This window comes from Spermophilus citellus (assembly GCF_964194105.1).
Source record: "Spermophilus citellus genome assembly, chromosome: 11".
NCBI lineage: Eukaryota > Metazoa > Chordata > Mammalia > Rodentia > Sciuridae > Spermophilus > Spermophilus citellus.
Window position 1 is genome coordinate 76,201,334 of NC_138192.1, and position 17,880 is coordinate 76,219,213.

Here is a 17,880-nt window from a genome sequence, read left to right on the forward strand (position 1 = left end):
CACAGGGGTATTTGGTGAACATTACCTGTCTTTTTCAATCCTCAACCAGCTCTTTCTCTCTGGCTTGGGAAGGCTCCAGGGCACATATAAGTCTGGGTGGTTCTGTGTAATGTGAAATATCTATCAGGAAACACTCCTAGACTTGTAATACTGCTCAAGGAAAAACAAATAATTTGCATAATTTGTAAAACTGCTCTACTTTTGTTTGGTTCTTTGGTTTATCTTAATCCAGAGATTATAATATGGTGGTCAGCAGGTTGAGTCTTTTCTATAATTTTTTTTTTTTTTGTGTGTGTGTGTACATAATGTTTGAGAAATGTAAGCTGGCCTGGTGCAGTGGTGCATGCCTGTAATCCCAGCTACTTGAGAGGGGGTGGAGATGCTGAGACAGGAGGATTGAAAATTCAGTAATGGCATAATCTGTTTGCATCATAGTGAGACTGTGTCTCAAAAGAAAAAATTAAAAGGGCTAGGATATAGCTCGTGATAAAGCACCCCTGGGTTCAATCCTCAGTACCAAAAAAAAAAAAAACAAAAGCAAACAAAATTTAAATTATCTAGTTTTCCTTGAACAAATGGAAGCTCTGACAACGTCTGAGCTCATGTTTCCACAGAAAACCAGCAATAAGGAAAACAGCCAAATAAGGGCTGCTCCTTGCAGACATTTCCATCTCTCAGCTCTCTGGGATCCTCTCAGTTGCCTATAGTATTAACCAACAATGAGGCGGGGCATCACCTCTAATTGGTGTTTGTATTTTCAGCATTGTTTTCTGATAGTAGACTCTACCTCACCCCCCCCCCCCCTTATATTTTGGCTCTTTTTTACTCACTTTACCTAACTGGCCCTTGCAGGTATTTTTCTTTGTGATCTCAATTTTGAGTAAAATCTTCATTTTTATGTATCTCATCACATCCTGATGCTTCTAAGCACTCCAGCACTTCCCACAAACACTACCTTGAACTCACAGTGACTTCTCCATGGCTGTTTGGATGGTAGAGATTTAAGGTGAATAGTTGACAGAGGTCCGGAAATACCTATAATGGGGAGAGGTGGATAGATATTTGCAGTGAAATACTTACCATTGGGGACATTTGAATGTAATTAGAATGATGCCTTTTGGCTTGTTTTCAAGTACATCATTACTGACACAGGTTTTTTTTTTTTTTTTTTTTTTTTTTTTTTTTTTGCCTCTTCTCTCTTATATAGACCCCTGGAACGATCCAGTGAAGATGTGGATATAATCTTCACACGACTGAAGGAAGTTAAAGCTTTTGAGAAATTTCACCCCAATCTCCTTCATCAGATTTGTTTATGTGGTTATTATGAGAATTTGGAAAAAGGAATAACATGTAAGGAATACAACTCCAGGGGTATATTTGTCTGTGTGTGGTTTGTGCTCATTTTGTGGCTACCCTGGGGGGAGAGAGAACATGCAGAGGGTTTATTAATGTGCCAAATATGTAGGTTCAGTCCAAGTAAGTGGGACGTTTCCCTCTGTTTATTCAATTCCACGAAGGCATTGCCTTAACTCCTTTGTTCACAGCACGTAAATGAGTTTTCCAGGGCATCCCATTGACTCATTCATTTAGCTGTATCTTTAGAAATTCAAATAGTTATCTTCTTTAATCAAAAAATTTCATCAATAGGGTATTAAAAAGAAAAAAAACAGTTTTCTTAGCTAATGCTAGTAGTAATGTTTTTAATTAACCCCCCTCTAATTCCAGGTAAAATAAGGAGCAGGGAAAATAAAATAATAATTTTTAAAAAATAATTTTTTAATTAAAAAAGTAATACTTCTCCATCTGTACGGTTTATGCAGCATTAACAGAAAACTCCCATCCAACTGTCTTGAATTACTCATAAAAGAAGGAAAAAAATGATTTACTTGTAACAAAAGTCCTGAGGTAAAACAACTGCAGGGTTAGTTAATGAAGTGGCTCAATGACATTACTAAGGTCCCAGGTCCATCCGTCCTTCCCTCCTTCTCTCTCTCTCTTTTTGGTATGCATCCTCAGGTGCTGGCTTTTGTCCTCAGGCTTCTCACAGATGGTTCCCAGACAGCTAGAGCAGTTGGAAGCATTTCATGCCAACACAAAAAAATTCCCAGCTGAAGGACCATTTCTTCTTGTGTCCCTTTTTCAGAAGTCCCCGGCCAACTTCCTGTACTATCTGATTGGCCTGTATTGTATCACATGCCCATGTCCAAACTATCACTGGCAGAGATAATGGGATGCCCATGATGGATTTAGAGCAATCGCAATTACCCCAGTGGGGCAAGGGGAGGAACTCCCAAGCTCTGAGCACCTGGCCTATGAGGGGAGGGAAAATTCATATAAAATGTGGTTCAGTTAGCTAAGAGTGCAGGACTCACTGTGGGTGGGGAAGCAGCAGGGTCTGTCACAGCATCCTTACAGAAAATATGGAAAATCAACAAAACAATTACCTACAACCCCAATTCAGAGGTTGTTCATAACATTTTATATGCATCCTTCAAGATGTTTCCCATGTGTACACAAAAAATCACATTTCTGTTTTTAAAATCAATTATACATACCATTTTAAAGCATATATGTATATATTTTAAAGACTTTTTTTTAAGTTGTAGATGGGCACAAGACCTTTATTTTATTTACTTTGTGGTGCTGAGGATGGAACCCAGTGCCCCACTCTACCACTGAGCCTCAACCCCAGTCTGTATATATTTTATTAATAACAGAAACTTCATTCTTTTGGGGACTGAGAATTTTTATTTCTTAAGGCCATTTTCAAAATGAATTTTCCATGGTATAAAATGTGAATTTGATTGACAAATGATAATGTCTTTGGGGGCTGAGAAGTTCATGAAAGGCAGACCCTAACTCTAAAACCAGCCAGGTCCACAGGCTGCGAGCAGCGGAGTTGCAGGGAGGTCTACCGTAAATCCATCAGTCCTCATATTTAAGAAGACACTTGGTTGGTATGAGAGTTTTCAATGAGTGTTTCAGGGTTACTTTCCAAAGTGTGACCTTAACATGATATGGGAACTAAGGTTGTACCTAACTATCTAAAAAATTCCTCTCTGGGATTATAAACTCAAAGCAAAGTTAGATTCAGAAATGTTTGATGAGAATCATTTTCAAATGTCTAAAAGCCGTCAATTTAGAAAACAAACAAGAAAATGCACACTGATGATACCTACTTTAAAATTTCCAGACAAAGCAGATTTAAAAATATTTATCAGTCTGCTTAAAAGGAGACATGCTATTCTAGAAAACATTAATTTTAATATAGTTTTAGGAAATTGGAGTAGTGCAGCCTGTTAAGTCAAATAATCTTGTTACTCAGTATTCCACTTAGCATCATAATTTTTCAAGAATCACAATTCAATGAGAAAATTAAGATAAATTGCACAGAACATCAGTATCTTATTAGATTTAAAGGATCCTATGGCTAGGGTTGTCATCTCCTATTACAGCTGTATAAATATGGAAGAGCTTTGTTCCTAGAGATCCACTTCACAGAATGTTGAGTGAATAGAATATAACTTTGTTGATGAGTGAGATAAAGAAAAACAAGCCATATCTGGTGGGAACAGGTACTGGAGGAGAACTAAGCTCAGTTAGATTCAAGCCATGCTTATAATAACTAGTGCAGACCTATCAGATGATGGGACAAAACCAACCTGTACTTGATATATTTATATTTCTGGTTTTTTTTTTCAGTATTTCGCCAGGGTGATATTGGGACAAACTGGTATGCTGTCCTGGCAGGGTCTTTGGATGTTAAAGTATCTGAGACCAGCAGTCACCAGGTAATATATACTGTATTTTTTTAAAAAATTGGATTAAAAAAAAATACTCATTCCCATGTCTTTTATACCATCAGAATCACATTTTCAAATTGATTTCCTCTTCCCTATCGTAAAGAGTTCAACTGTGTTTGCCTAATGCCTACATTAAGTCACTCAACAAGCATCTACATGAATACCTGGCATGATGTGCATAGGTGCCAGGCACTGGAACATGCAAGGCAGGGGCACGTTGCTTGTCTTCCAGAAGCTGCTGTCTCTTGGGAAATGAAGATACTTCAATTGCAAAGTGATGGCTGTGGCTGTGTGAGTGAGATGTGAGCAGGAGGGGAAAGAGTCTTCCTGGGTTTCCTCTGGGATCTCTCTTCCATCTTATTTAGTGACTTTGCTTCAACCTAGAAATGATTGCCCTCATCAGGCTTTTAGGAGCGGCAGGGATATAGGGGACGTATGGTCAGTATAGCCCTCCTAAAATCTCTATTTCTCTGCCTTCTCTTTTCAAATGTAAGAGGGCCAATAATTTGTTTCTTCTAAAGTGCAATACCAGCTTCTTTTTTAAAAAATTTTATTATTTTTTTTATTGGTTGTTCACAACATTACAAAGCTCTTGACATATCATATTTCATACATTAGATTGAAGTGGGTTATGAACTCCCAATTTTACCCCAAATGCAGATTGCAGAATCACGTCGGTTACACATCCACAATTTTACATAATGCCCTATTAGTAATTGTTGTATTCTGCTACCTTTCCTATCCTCTACTATCCCCCCTCCCCTCCCCTCCCATCTTCTCTCTCTACCCCATCTACTGTAATTCATTTCTCTCCTTGTTTATTTTCCCATTCCCCTCACAACCTCTTATATGTAATTTTGTATAGCAATGAGGGTCTCCCTTTATTTCCATGCAATTTCCCTTTTCTCTCCCTTTCCCTCCCATCTCATGTCTCTGTTTAATGTTAATCTTTTCTTCCTGCTCTTCCTCCCTGCTCTGTTCATAGTTGCTCTCATTATATCAAAGAAGACATTTGGTATTTGTTTTTTAGGGATTGGCTAGCTTCACTAAGCATAATCTGCTCTAGTGCCATCCATTTCTTCTCAGAGGAGGATATACAATCAATCAACAAGTACATGAAAAAATGCTCATCATCTCTAGCAGTCAGAGAAATGCAAATCAAAACCACCCTAAGATACCATCTCACTCCAGTAAGATTGGCAGCCACTATGAAGTCAAACAACAACAAGTGCTGGTGAGGATGTGGAGAAAAGGGTACTCTTGTACATTGCTGGTGGGACTGCAAATTGGTGCGGCCAATTTGGAAAGCAGTTTGGAGATTCCTGGGAAAGCTGGGAATGGAACCACCATTTGACCCTGCTATTGCCCTTCTCGGACTATTCCCTGAAGACCTTAAAAGAGCATGCTACAGGGATACTGCCACATCGATGTTCATAGCAGCACAATTCACAATAGCTAGACTGTGGAGCCAACCCAGATGCCCTTCAATAGATGAATGGATAAAAAAAATGTGGCATCTATACACAATGGAGTACTATGCAGCAATAAAAAATGACAAAATCATAGAATACCAGCTTCTTCTATGGTCCTTAGTCAGCTCTGAGGAGGTCCCCTAGTGGATAAAACTCATATTTTTTTTTTCTTTTCACAATATTGTGAATATTTTAAATTGGACTTAGAATTAATTCTCTTACCACCTGTAGTGACCCTTGCTCCATCACTATGACATGTGGCCTAAACATATACAACCTTCCTATTTAGAACCAAGAACCTTAAATATGAAATATATGGTTCCATAGGGTCACTTTTACACATCAGTATGAAAATGTTCCATTTTTACATTTGCATATAAGGAATTCAGATAAAAACTGGGGGAAGAGAACTGGGTAATTATAAAGTCAAGTAAAACCAAAGAATCATTGAAAGAGACAGATAACCTATATTCAAAGACCACGTTTAAGGCAGCATTTCCAAGCATTTTCCTTGGGTAGCACACTTCAGATGTGAACGACATTTATGTTACTAAATTGGAGTGTTGAATTTTGTAGGACTCACATGCATATTGGAGGCGTGGGCAGTCACCATCTTGGAAATGGAATGCTGTCCCACAGACTGGGTGAAGTGGGCGTTTGGCACGTGGAATACGATTTCCTGTGTTGGGCCCATGGTGGGTGCTCAGACTCTACTTAGCCTGTAGCACGCTCTTCCTGTGCCTTGGCGCACGGAAAGTTCCATTAGACACACCTGGAGCTTGTGCCTTCCCAACTGTGACGTTGGGTCCCCTCTTCCCCTCCCTCACAGGATTTCAGAGAGGGTCGAGGTGACAGATGGTTTTGATTCTTGTAAGCTGCCTCAGTTTCCCATGGGATTGAGAACAGCTGGCACTTCTTGGCCAGTGGCCACACGCCAGGCAGTGCTGTAAGCACTTCACAGGTCTTTATTTATTCCTTTAATTCCCACACAACCAACCCCACGAGGGTGGACACGTTACTGTTCTCATTTTATACATGAGAAAACTAAGGCCCCAGTGGTTAAATAACTTGCCCCAAGTGACGGATCTTGGAATTGGGGGAGCCAGGATTCGAACTCCAGCAGTCAGGCGCTGGACGCTTGCTGTCAGCCTCAGCTCTGTTTAATTTGGCTCAAAAAGAAACATGGTCAAATCCACAGCCTCCCTCTGGCCGCCTCTTGCTTCCCCTCCCTGTGCCCCTGCCTTTGGCTCTGCACAGTGGCTCTCTGCAGATGTTGGCCTGTTGGGCACCCTCTGGGTATGTCTGCTCAGCACCGCTCCTGGTGTCACCTGTGTGGACATGCCAAAGGAAGGGGCCTCCGGGAGAGTCCTTCTCCTTGGTCCCTCCTGCTCCCCCAGTGGGTCCTGAAGAAGTCATGTTGGGGAGAGGGAGGAAGCTGAAGAGAAGAAGGTGAAGGAAGGGGGCAAAGGAAGGAAGGAGAGAGAAAAGAGGAAACCCCATGGAGGAGAAATGAGGAGAGAGAAGAAGAAAACAAAGGGCTGCTGTCCCCAGGGAGTGATCAGCAACCCTGGCACTGATGCGCTGACACAGCAGATGCTAGCAGCTGGCGTGAGATTTTGACGGTATTAAAATAGCATGTGGCCAGAGGCTCGAGGAGTACAGCCTCAGATCAATGATCTCTCCCAGTGTGGTCCTAGCAGACTGAGTTAGTTAACCTTTGCTGCCAGCTGTGGATTTTAAACTTTTCAAAATTTTAGTTTTGGATTTTGGCTGTAGCTTTGACCTCAGTGCAGAGAACTTTACTCTGCTGGACTGGGTTTCTCTTGGGTTGTTAGGAATTATTCTTAGCTTTATTCCAGAGCTGGCTTATTGCCCGATTTATGGACTCAATCCCATGAAATCCAGCCAGAGTTTTCTGAATTGATTCTTGTCACCAAGATGTAAGGGAGTGGAAGTATGTTGGTCCTTCCCTGCTCCCACCCTCCAGAGTATAGCCGAGACAGACAGAGGGGACAGCTTTCCAGCAGCTCTGAGGGACAGGGCATGGTTCTGGCTACGTGGCAGAAAGATGCTAAGGGAATGTGCAAGACATGAACCTCCCCACTACACCAGGCTGCTTGAAAGGGAAGAAGAGAAATGACCTATCAGCTTGTGCTGACCTTGTAATAGGCCTGGGGTTTTGCCCTACTAGTAGCAATGTGGCAAATCAGGGTAAAAAGATGGACTGACGGGTTAGCATGGCAGAGTGCTCCCTATGTCAGTGAGTGTTCTTCAGAGAAAGAGAAGGAGATAAGGAGACAGAGATGAGAGTTGAGAGAGGGAGAGGGAGAGGGAGAAGGAGAGAGACAAGATAATACAAGGGGAGCAGGTTTTTAAGGAATTGGTTCACATGATTGTGGGGGTTGGCAAGTCTGTCAGACAAGAGATTTGGGTAAGAGCTGAGGTTTGGGGTCTTGAGTTCAAAGGCAGGAAGCTCAGGCAGAATTTCTGTGATGGTCTGGAAGCAGAATTCTATGGGGAACCTCAACGGAACCTATTTGCTCTTAAGGTATTCTACTGATTGGATGAGGCCCACCTACTTTATAGAAAGCAATCACCTTTATTAAAACTGTACCAATTGTGTTAATAACATATATTATTGTGTTAATAACATATTATAACATAAATAATATTTTTATAGCAACATCTAGACTAGTATTTGACAAAACAACCGGTCCCCATCTTCTAGCTGAGTTGACAGTGAGGAGTGAAGTGGGTTTGGGTAATGGACCAGGGAGGTGGGGAGAAGTAAGGAAAGACCTGAAATTCCGACTCTCAGAGACCAGAAACTGTTGTGGATCCTCATTAAGGGTCTCAGTGTGTCTCACTGCAGTAGGGGCCCCTGGTGCACTGACTCGGTCTGCAGTCATTCCTGTGCTGTTTTATCAGTGGGTGCAGCAGTCCTAGGCCACAGAGTACTCAGTCATATAAGACTTGAACTCAGGTCTGGCACCTCCCAACTGCATGTCCTTTTTGCTGTTCACATGTGAATAGAAAGTAGGTGGGGTGTGTGTGTCAGTTTTTTCACTGCTGCAACCAAGAGACCTGGCAAGAATAATTTTAGAGGAGGAAAAGCATATTGGGGGGCTCACGATTTCTGAGGTGTCGGTCCATAGATGGCTGACTCCATTCCCTGAGGCTTGAGATGAGGCAGAACATCATGGTGGAAGAGTGCAGTGGAGGAAAGTGGCATCAGGAAGCAGAGAAAAACAGAGACTCCCCTCACCATGGACAAAATATATACCCCAATGTCACGCCCCCATTGCTCACCTCCTCCAGCCACATCCTACCTGCCTTCAGTCACCACTCAATTAATTACATCAGGGGATCAATTCACTGATTAGTTTAAGGTTCTCGTAACCCAATCATTTCACCTCTAAACCTTCCTTCATTGCCTCACACATAAGCTTTTGGGAGACACCTCTTATCTAAACCATAACAGGAAGTAATGATAAAAGAGAAAGAAGTTCTAGGAGACTAAGGAAGTCTTAGTCTTGTTTTTGTCTGAAAACAATCACCCCATCTTGAGGAAAGAGAAAAAGGAGCTAACAGCTGAGGCAGGTCTTTAAGAGGGCAGAGTTGCTTGCTAGCCTGCACCTCCACTTTCTTCGAGTCCCTCCCTACACTGAGTGTCTGCCATCCTATCTGGGTCAGAAGGGAGGTAATGGCAAGTTCCCAAACTTGTCCCTGAGTTTCAGCCCCTGGGTGAGCTGGTGGGTGCTTTTTGAGGCAGAGTTGGGGGCTCAGAACAGAAATGTCCCCGGGTGCTGGAGCACCCCCTGCAGGCAGTTATGTGCAAAGCACTTCACAGGCAGTGTGGGGGGGTGGTGGCACTCAGACATGGCTCTTCTCCCTTGAGAGCTATGATATAAGTCTCATTGCACAGGACAGATGTTCAATAACTCGCCCACAGTCACCCAGCCATCAGGTGTGTGAACCAGTTCTCTGTGATTCTGGGGCCATCTTCTTAACTATTATGGTTGTCCAGGTGCCTGCAGGAGGTGAAGTGAAAGGACCAGAGGTGAGAGAAGCAGCTTTTCCATACGGCTCCTCTGGCCACCTTCGTGCTGCCAGCTCAGAGCCCACGTCTCACCTACACACCCACCTCCCAGATGCTTGTTCCACTTGCCCCTCCTCTCACCACCTTTTAGATGTGGAGACAGACGTATGGTGAAGTGAGCACAGCCCACCCCTCCAAAGGGCTTCCAGATTAGAGAGGATAGGTCAGTGTAGGTGACAGGGAGAGAGAGTGAGGTGCGGCAGGAACAGGATAGAGGTGAAATTGTTAGAGGGATACTGATGGGATGTATGGACATCTGGGAGAAAAGGAAGACCCTGACTTGGATGCCGAGTTCAATGGGAATGCCATTAATAGAACAGGGAAAAAACAAGGAAGAAAACCCCTCTCAGATTCGGGTATGGTATTTTTGTGCTATGCATTGATCAGCTATTATTGATTTGATGGATTTTTTTTTCTGAAAACAACCACCCTATTTTATACAGAAAGAGATAACTCTAGCTTTCAAGAATACACAGGACATGGGGAGGGAAAGGGGAAGTATTGGGGAATGAAGTGCAGCAAATTATGTTCCATGCTTGTATGATTATGTCAAAGTGAACCCCAATATTATGTATAACTATATTGCACTAATAAAAAGAAGAACACGTAGGACATAAAAATTCTGTTTGACTTATAAAAGCATATTCCCTTCCTGCTCATTTCAATATAATATTACTTTTTCTTTTTTTCCATCCTTCATATATATGTATATTTTCTCACTAGGTTGAAAAAACACAGCTTCTTCCCCTCTGTTTGATTGGTTCTTCTTGAATTCTTTGTACCCTGGGATGAGGGTCACACTTATTTTTCATGGGTGATATCCTTCAGGCATGTGGCAGGAGCTCTCATCATTTACAAAGCATTTCACCTGCGTGCTTTGGTTTGCATCTCCCCAGTGGGTAGACCGAGCCGCACTGTATCATGCTGGTTCACAGAGGAGCGAGTGGTCTGCTCAAAATGACACAGTGGTGAGCCTCAGAGGTGGCATCCCTCGCTTCCCTTGCTATCAAGGATGGATGCTACCAAGCATTAATCCTTCCAGTTCCCCTGTAATACCTGTCCTCACCCTCAGTCCCCTACCTAAGCTTTTAGTGGTCATTAGCCTGAGGTGTGGGCAAGTAGTCTGCCCGATATCCCAGCGGGTAAGAAGGTGGTATAGATTCACCTTTGCTCAGTGAGTCACTGATGGCTGAGAGTATAACAAAGAGAGCTGTTGGTGACACATTAGAGAAAAGAATTAAAATTTTGACACTGCGGTGAGTGGTCATGTCAACCTCAGGTCTCTCCTGGGAGGGGAGGATGGAGAAAACCAGCCATGGAGCTTCTGAGAGTCAGATGGCTCACTTCAGTGTTGCACAGGGTCAGTCCCCCTGGTCAGCTGAGAAGCAAAGGTCTGCTGGTGGCGGGGGTGGGGGGTGGGAGAAGACAGGAGCGTCGTCCCCGACTGCCTCCCCTGTCTGGCTCAGACGCCTCCTCTGTTGATGGTGGTATAATATCCTGCTGAACACTGGCGCCACTTTGTGGTCTCTCTGGGGCTCTTTCCAGCTTAGCCCAGAGCCACACCCTGCTTCTGCATCCCTGCTTTTCCTGTGACTGAGTCCCCCAACCCCAGGCTTCAAGAGGGGACTGGAGAGGAGATACTCTGAGAGGTTGGACTGTTTCCTGGGGAAGGAAACAGCTCAACCTCTTAGAGACTCTCCCTGAGGACCTGGGGCTACAATGTTCTCCTTTCTGTTCTTACTACTTTGAAACCAGGAGCTTACGTTAAGGAACTTTCAGAGACTTGCCAATCCTTGCCAATCTTTCTATAAATTACATTACTCCATACAACAGTACCTCCTTCAGAGACACTGTTGGGGCTATGTGCAGTTGTCAGAAGCATCTCTCCCAGTTCCTCAGACATCCTCTGGTCTCCATTCTTTTTCTACCTCAGGAAACTTAGAACGCCCAGCAAGGGGACAAGCCCACAGACCCTTCACCATTTGAAGCTCTGCCTCACCATCCTGGCTCATAGATTCCCATGTCCACTTTGGGAGGATGGGTGTTATCAAGGATTAATCCTTCCAGTTCCCCAGTAATACCTGTCCTCACCCTCAGTCCCCTACCTAAGCTCATCTAGGACATATATGCCTGCAGATCACCCCGAACTCTCATACACAGGTTCTTCTCCTGTCTTGGAGCTTTATTTAACTTAGGTGGGCTAAATACTCACTCAAACGAACGGCATATCTTGTCATTAGTATTTTCATGGTTTGTGATTAGAACATTGGAGCAAGTTATAAACAGCAACTTGAAAATCATAACTGAGTTTATAAACTTTTCTACATCAGATAACAGCCCTCAACTCTGTGAGGATCTTGGGGGGTGGAGAGAGAGAGAGAGAGAGAGGAACAAAGCTCTGCTTTCCCTGCAGACAAGTGAGGGAACCTTCCTAGCACAATAGATATTTGAATCCTAGAAATATATTTAAATTAATATTATTCAATAATATTAAATATTATTGTAAACTAAGCTTTATACTAAAATAAGTATAACAAATTTCCTGTCATATGAAAGTAGAATTTCTGAAGGCTGCTGACAGAATAAGATTTTATGATGCAAAACAGATAATGGGGCAGTTTATTAACTTATTAAAATGCATACATCTCTGTAACAGATGTTTATTTAAAGTGTTATATGTGCCTAATATGAAACACAGTGGTTAAATTTAGATCTCTTGGAATTCTCTCTGCCACTTAATTGACTATGGGTATGCAGGTTACAATTATTTGTAAATTGAGGATAATAATTCTACCTTAAAAGAGTTTATGTATGTAAACCACTTAGGACAAAACTTGGGATAGAGGAAAGTTCCTGTGTTTTTTTAATGACTATTTCAAGAAAGAGAAGTTGGTGACCTAGAGCAGAATGCTGCTGGTTGCAATGCTTGCAATGCTGCCATTCTATCACAAGAGGGCAGTGTTAGAATAGAAAAAGCAGGAAATGTACTTGGTATTGGAAACTGCAAGAAGTTTTAACAAGATTGTTCAGCCATTTCATGGGATCAGAGAATCTGGGCTGGTCTTGGCCGAGGTCCTTACTTAACTCCATTACGTCATCTGTTACTGTAAGATGTTACTTGGCAAATCTTATCCCAGTTTTGGAGAAAGACCTCTTACTGGTTTTCTTTCTAAACTAAAATAATGTGCTTTTGTTTGCCCTCTCATCTTCACTTTTATAACAAAGACATTTTGAAACACTGCATTTTTGCTTATAAAATTCAAAGGGCAGGCATGTTTCTGCATGAAGTGAACCTCTCTGTCTCTGCTGGTCTTTTTGCCTTTGCCTCTCATTCTTCTATTCACTCATTATTCTCTACTATTTTCCGACAGGGAACATCATTATTGGAAGACTTTTTTTTTTTTTTTTTTTTCTGAGCACATTTCTGACTGAACACATGCAGGGAGCCCACAAAACTCAAATGATGCCAGGTCCACAGTGGTTGTTGTAATGTCTTACTCCTCTGGTGCTTAGGTCATGCTCTTGGTTAGGGACTGATTTGGGATTTCTTTAGCATCTTGCAAGATGCATCATTATTTAGATTTGTTGCCAGTTTGGGTGGATGCAAAATGCACATGGTGCTGGATAGATGGGCTCACCACTGACGTGGGACTGGCCTCCTGTGTTGGTCATCCGAGAACCAACCAGCCCTTGTGCCTTGAGCCTTCCCCAGACAGCTTGCCTGATCCCTTTAAGCTGTGTCTAACCCTTACTGATCCCAGGGAAGTGCTCAGTGGTGACAGACCTTGGCTCTGCTGTTTTTTAGAAAACACATTTGCCTTTCTGCTCGGCAGTGAATCCTTTTGACAGCACATGCCATCTAATGTCTTGACACATTCTGAGATTTGATTCCACTGAGTTTTATTATTTAAAAGAACTCAGTAAATTCTAGTACAAAAGTCAAGCTCATGAACTAAATCCAGGTGTTCCTTTACTTAATGACAACAATGGCCCATGGTCCTAAAGTGAAAATTGTAAAAAAATTTGCTTTCTAAGCCGGGCGTGGTGGCGCATGCCTGTAATCCCAGCAGCCCTGGAGGCTGAGGCAGGAGGATCGTGAGTTCAAAGCTAGTCTTAGTAAAAATGAGGTGTTAAGCAACTCAGTGAGACCCTATCTTGAAATAAAATACAAAATAGGGCTGGGGATGTGGCTCAGTGGCTAAGTGCCCCTGAGTTCAATCCCTGGTACAAAAAAAAAAATTGCTTTCTAGAATTGGTTTCTGGATCTAAACATTTAAAGAACTGATTTGTCCCTCAGTGTTAACCCACCATGTATCCAAAACAATAAATCCACCATGAGACAATGACTTCTTCCTGAGTCATTGATATAGAAGTGAGTTAAATATGAAACATAAAAGGATCTGATACTCCTTGAAGCTTAGGACATTAAAAAAAATCTTGAAGTACTTATCACAGAGAATTCTTATGTCTATTTTATTGACTATAAGCCACTTTAAATTTCTTCAGAATGTCTGTGGCTTGTGTTAGCTGGATTTCAGTTGATGCTTATAGACATGATTTGCAAGGCACAAGTCACTTAGCTTGGACAAGAGTCTTAATTACCAGTGACATGTAACCACTGACTTTCTTAACATTTTCGTACTGTACCTGTGTTTACAATGAAACAAACAAATAAAATGTCTCAGATGGGAATGCGTGCTCTAAGAAAACTCAGTGTACCGTAATTCAGACGTACAAAGCAGATAAATTAAGGGGTGATTAGTTGCAGTACAAAAGGATTCTTTGATTTACAGCAGGATTGTCAGAAGGGTTCCTTTGAATACAAGCTCCCCCAGAGAGCTCAAGTGTTTTGCAGATCATTCAAACCACTTGACATCCAGACTGGGGGACAGAGAAACTTGGAATTTAAGTGTTGAAAGCCATCATTAGGTGAAGGTTAATACAAAGTGAATATAGAGATTCTCTGTGATTTAAATAAAAGCAAGAAATATTTGCTTTTTTAGAGACATGGAAAACCTATACATGCATATAAATATAATTTAGAAATAATAATTTCTGTTATTTATAGAGCATGTACTATGTGCCAGGAACCAGCTAGGACTCTGTATATTGTTTTATTTCTTTTTATTCCTGCTAATAATCTTATAAAAAAGATCATGCCTGCCTATTTCACAAGTAAGGATATTGAGGCTCTGGGGAGGAGAGCATTTTACCCAAAGCCATGGGGTAGTAATTGGCAGACCTGAGTTTGGGTCTAGGTGTGCCAAGGTCCCTTCTTTTTTACTCTGCTGGCCCAGGGGGCTTTCCCCTAAGCACTGAGTGTCTGCCTCTGGGTCCCTCCTTTGCCTGACCCTGCCCTCCACCTTCTGCTAGGGCAGGCCTTGTTGACCTTTGATTTACCCAGTACCAATGTGTGTGAATGGAGGTAGGTGGATCCTGCCAAGACACTGCTCATGACTTCATTTGGTTCCAAGCTGGGTAGAAGATGAGAGCCTGGAAAGAGGGGTCTGCTCGTGGTGGAGGTGCACAGGGCTAGAGGGTGAGTTCAGGCAGTGCTGAGCAGGAGGCCGAAGGAAGCAGATAGGTGGGGCAGACTCCCCAGTTAGTGTAGTGGAGGCTGAGGCAGGCGGGGCTTGGTGATGGGGAGGGAGCCAGGAAGCAGGCCCCATGGAGTAGTCTGCGGCCAGGCAGGCTGAGAGGAATGGAGGGATCCAGAGAGGAACTGGGTCCAGCAAGGCTGTCAGAACTCCCACTTTGGGATGGATTGGGAGTACCAGGTTACTAAGGCTGAGACTCAGAAGGAAAGAAACCAGTGTTTCCTGCTCAGGAAGGAACTCATTATTCCAACTGGGTCACTGGATCAGAGTTGGAAAAGCTGAAATGTGGGTTCTGTTCTTAGTTCCCCACTTATGACTACTTTAATTTCTCCTAATGGTTAGAGATTGGTACCCCAACCTGGGAAGGCTTTTATCCTCTGGGAGGGTCAAATGGACCCAATACTGGGATTGGAGGATTAAGGAGAACAGTGCTAAATGTTTCCCATTTCCCTGGTGATTGTTCATTGAACAGATAGGTTGGTGATTGAGCAAAGAACCTATGGATAAAATTAACACCGTAGCTGATGTTCCCTCTGAGCCTTGGCAGACTGAGAAGTATGTGGGCAAGTGAGGGGACTGACTAGTTGCTGGTCTTTGCTCCTTTTCTTACTGGGCCTGGTCTTGGGCAAGTTATTGAACATCCTAGAGTCTGATTTTGCCTAACCTATAAAACAGCAAAACAAATACTGACACTGCAGGATTTTCTTAAGAGTACAGGTTGAGCATCTAGAATCCAAATCCTAAAATGTTTCAGAATTTGGAACATTTAGGAATTGGGATTCTACTACTGACCTTGTGAGACAGTTTGCAGTCAGTATGTGGTTCAGTGTTTATAAACTTTGTTTCATGCGCAAAATTATCAATTCTATTGTGTAAAATTACTTTCACCCTATATATTCAATGCATGTATGAAACAGAAATGAGTTCTTTGTTTAGATTTGGCCCCCAATCCCAAGTCTGCTCATGATATATGCACATATTTCAGAACCTGAAGAAATAGGAAATCTGCATCACTCTGGCCCCAAGCATTTCAGATAAGGGATGCCCAACCCGGATTGCCAGTAAGAAGGTCCACAATTTATTAAGCATTTATTTTGGGCCAGGCACTGTGCAAAACAGTTTAAATACAGGAGCTCACTTAACTATCTTGAGGAGTAAAGAGGCACCATGGTCAAGACACATGGCACCACATTCCACTTGTATGCATGCAGGAGGACCTGTGCATGCTGCACGGCAGGACGAGTACTATGAAGCATCAGTGGGTGATTAAGGAAGGAGGTCTGTGATTTTGGAGGGAGGATAAGGAGTGATCAAGTGGACAGAGTTAAGGATAGCTGGATCAGACCAGAGGAAGAAACCAAATGACATGTGAATGACATGTAATAGGCCATTTTTTTTTTTTGGAAACCCATCATTCCTAGTTCTATAGTGGAATTGACCTTGGGAGGCCAAACTTGTTTCCCTGATACAATGAAGCCTTCCCATGTGTCCCCTGAGGGAGGCTGCACTTAGGCTATGTCTGATGAAGGCAGTAAATGGTACTCTGGTCTCAGTCCCTGTCACAGAAATCTCTCTGAGAATGCTGGTTTGGTTCAGCACCTCCCCCGAGGTCTCAGTGCAGTTTGGGACCCACAGCCATCTTGGTTAACTACCCTCTTATTTGAGGTTTCCCAGAAGCAGCTTTGGAGACAAGGATTGAGCTGAATGTAGTTTTTTTGGAGACAGGGGGTGTGGCAAGGGATTGGGGGGAGTGTACAAGGAAGGAAGGAAAGCCAGGGGTGTGTTATAAGCGTGTTTCCTCAGTGGTCAATGGTTTGCTCCTTCAGGGGACCTGCGAAGAACTCAGCAGGGCAGGGAAGCTGCAGAGTTAACCCCCACTGCCTTGCCTCTGTGCAGGAGGGTACCCCTTCCAGGTGCTGGCTGGCTGGCACTCTGCCCTCAGGCAGAACTATGAAGTAGACTTTCAAGGTGGGACCCTGTAGGCATGTATGGAACTGTCCAGAAAGCTACAAACGACTTCTGGGGTGGAGTTGGGGGATGGCAGCGTCTGTGAAATCCACCGTCAATCCTGAACATTCAGATTTTTAAATTTCCACTTCCCATTTGAAAGTCCTCAAAAATAAATCACCACCTTGCAAGATAGAACATCCCTGCACTGCTGTTCCAGATTCCCTGGGTTGGCGCTGGTTGCTTTCTTTGGTGTCACTGAAAACATTTTCTTTCAGATGGTCTCTCTGAACATTAATCCACAAACGAGCAGAAAATACAAATGTTCTTCTGAATAGTCCCTATTAAATAAGTATTGAGATGTGAGCAGACCTCTGGAGTATGTGTAAGCTTAAAAGAAGTCACCCCTGCTACATTCAGCCACAGATCCTTTCAGCAACAGGCGAGGGCAGGCATCAAGCACACCTGCAGATTCTGACCTGTAGGGATTGTTCAGCGTGCACACGAGAGGAGTGCTCCTTCCACCCGGGCTCCCTTCATCCTGCTCACGTGTGTCCTGCCTTCCAGCCTGCGTACTGAGCAACGTACACTAGTTCTGCTAAATGAGAGAACATTCGAATGTGAATATCTTTGTTTGATAATTTCTTTCTAAAGCACATGCAAGACCCTGCGTGGGACTGCTTTGTAAATAGCACCAAGCAGCCATGGACTACAAGGACAGTCGCTAATCTTTAGAGTGAAAATGTTTCCTAGCTCTTTCAGCTTTTTCCTGTGGCCACTTGTCCCAGTGCCCAACCCACACATCCCCAATCCATTCTGGTTTCTAAGTAAATTTGTCCTAAACGTGCTCTGAATCCACTGTTAAGTTTGAATTTGCAAATAACACATCTTTTTGGAGAGGTTTTTCCATCCTCATTTCAAGATCATATCTTATATTTGTTTTGTTGTTGTTTGTTTGTTTA

At 42.9% G+C, this 17,880-nt stretch overlaps 1 protein-coding gene across 1 annotated transcript in view; it reads left to right on the forward strand.

Moving 5' to 3' along the window:
• RAPGEF4 (Rap guanine nucleotide exchange factor 4) overlaps nt 1–17,880 on the forward strand; it is a 288,041-nt gene that overhangs the window by 44,093 nt on the left and 226,068 nt on the right. The window contains exons 2-3 of the mRNA XM_081261503.1: nt 1,208–1,350; nt 3,703–3,791. Coding sequence (XP_081117629.1) covers nt 1,208–1,350; nt 3,703–3,791 — 232 coding nt within the window. The remainder of the gene's footprint in view (nt 1–1,207; nt 1,351–3,702; nt 3,792–17,880) is intronic.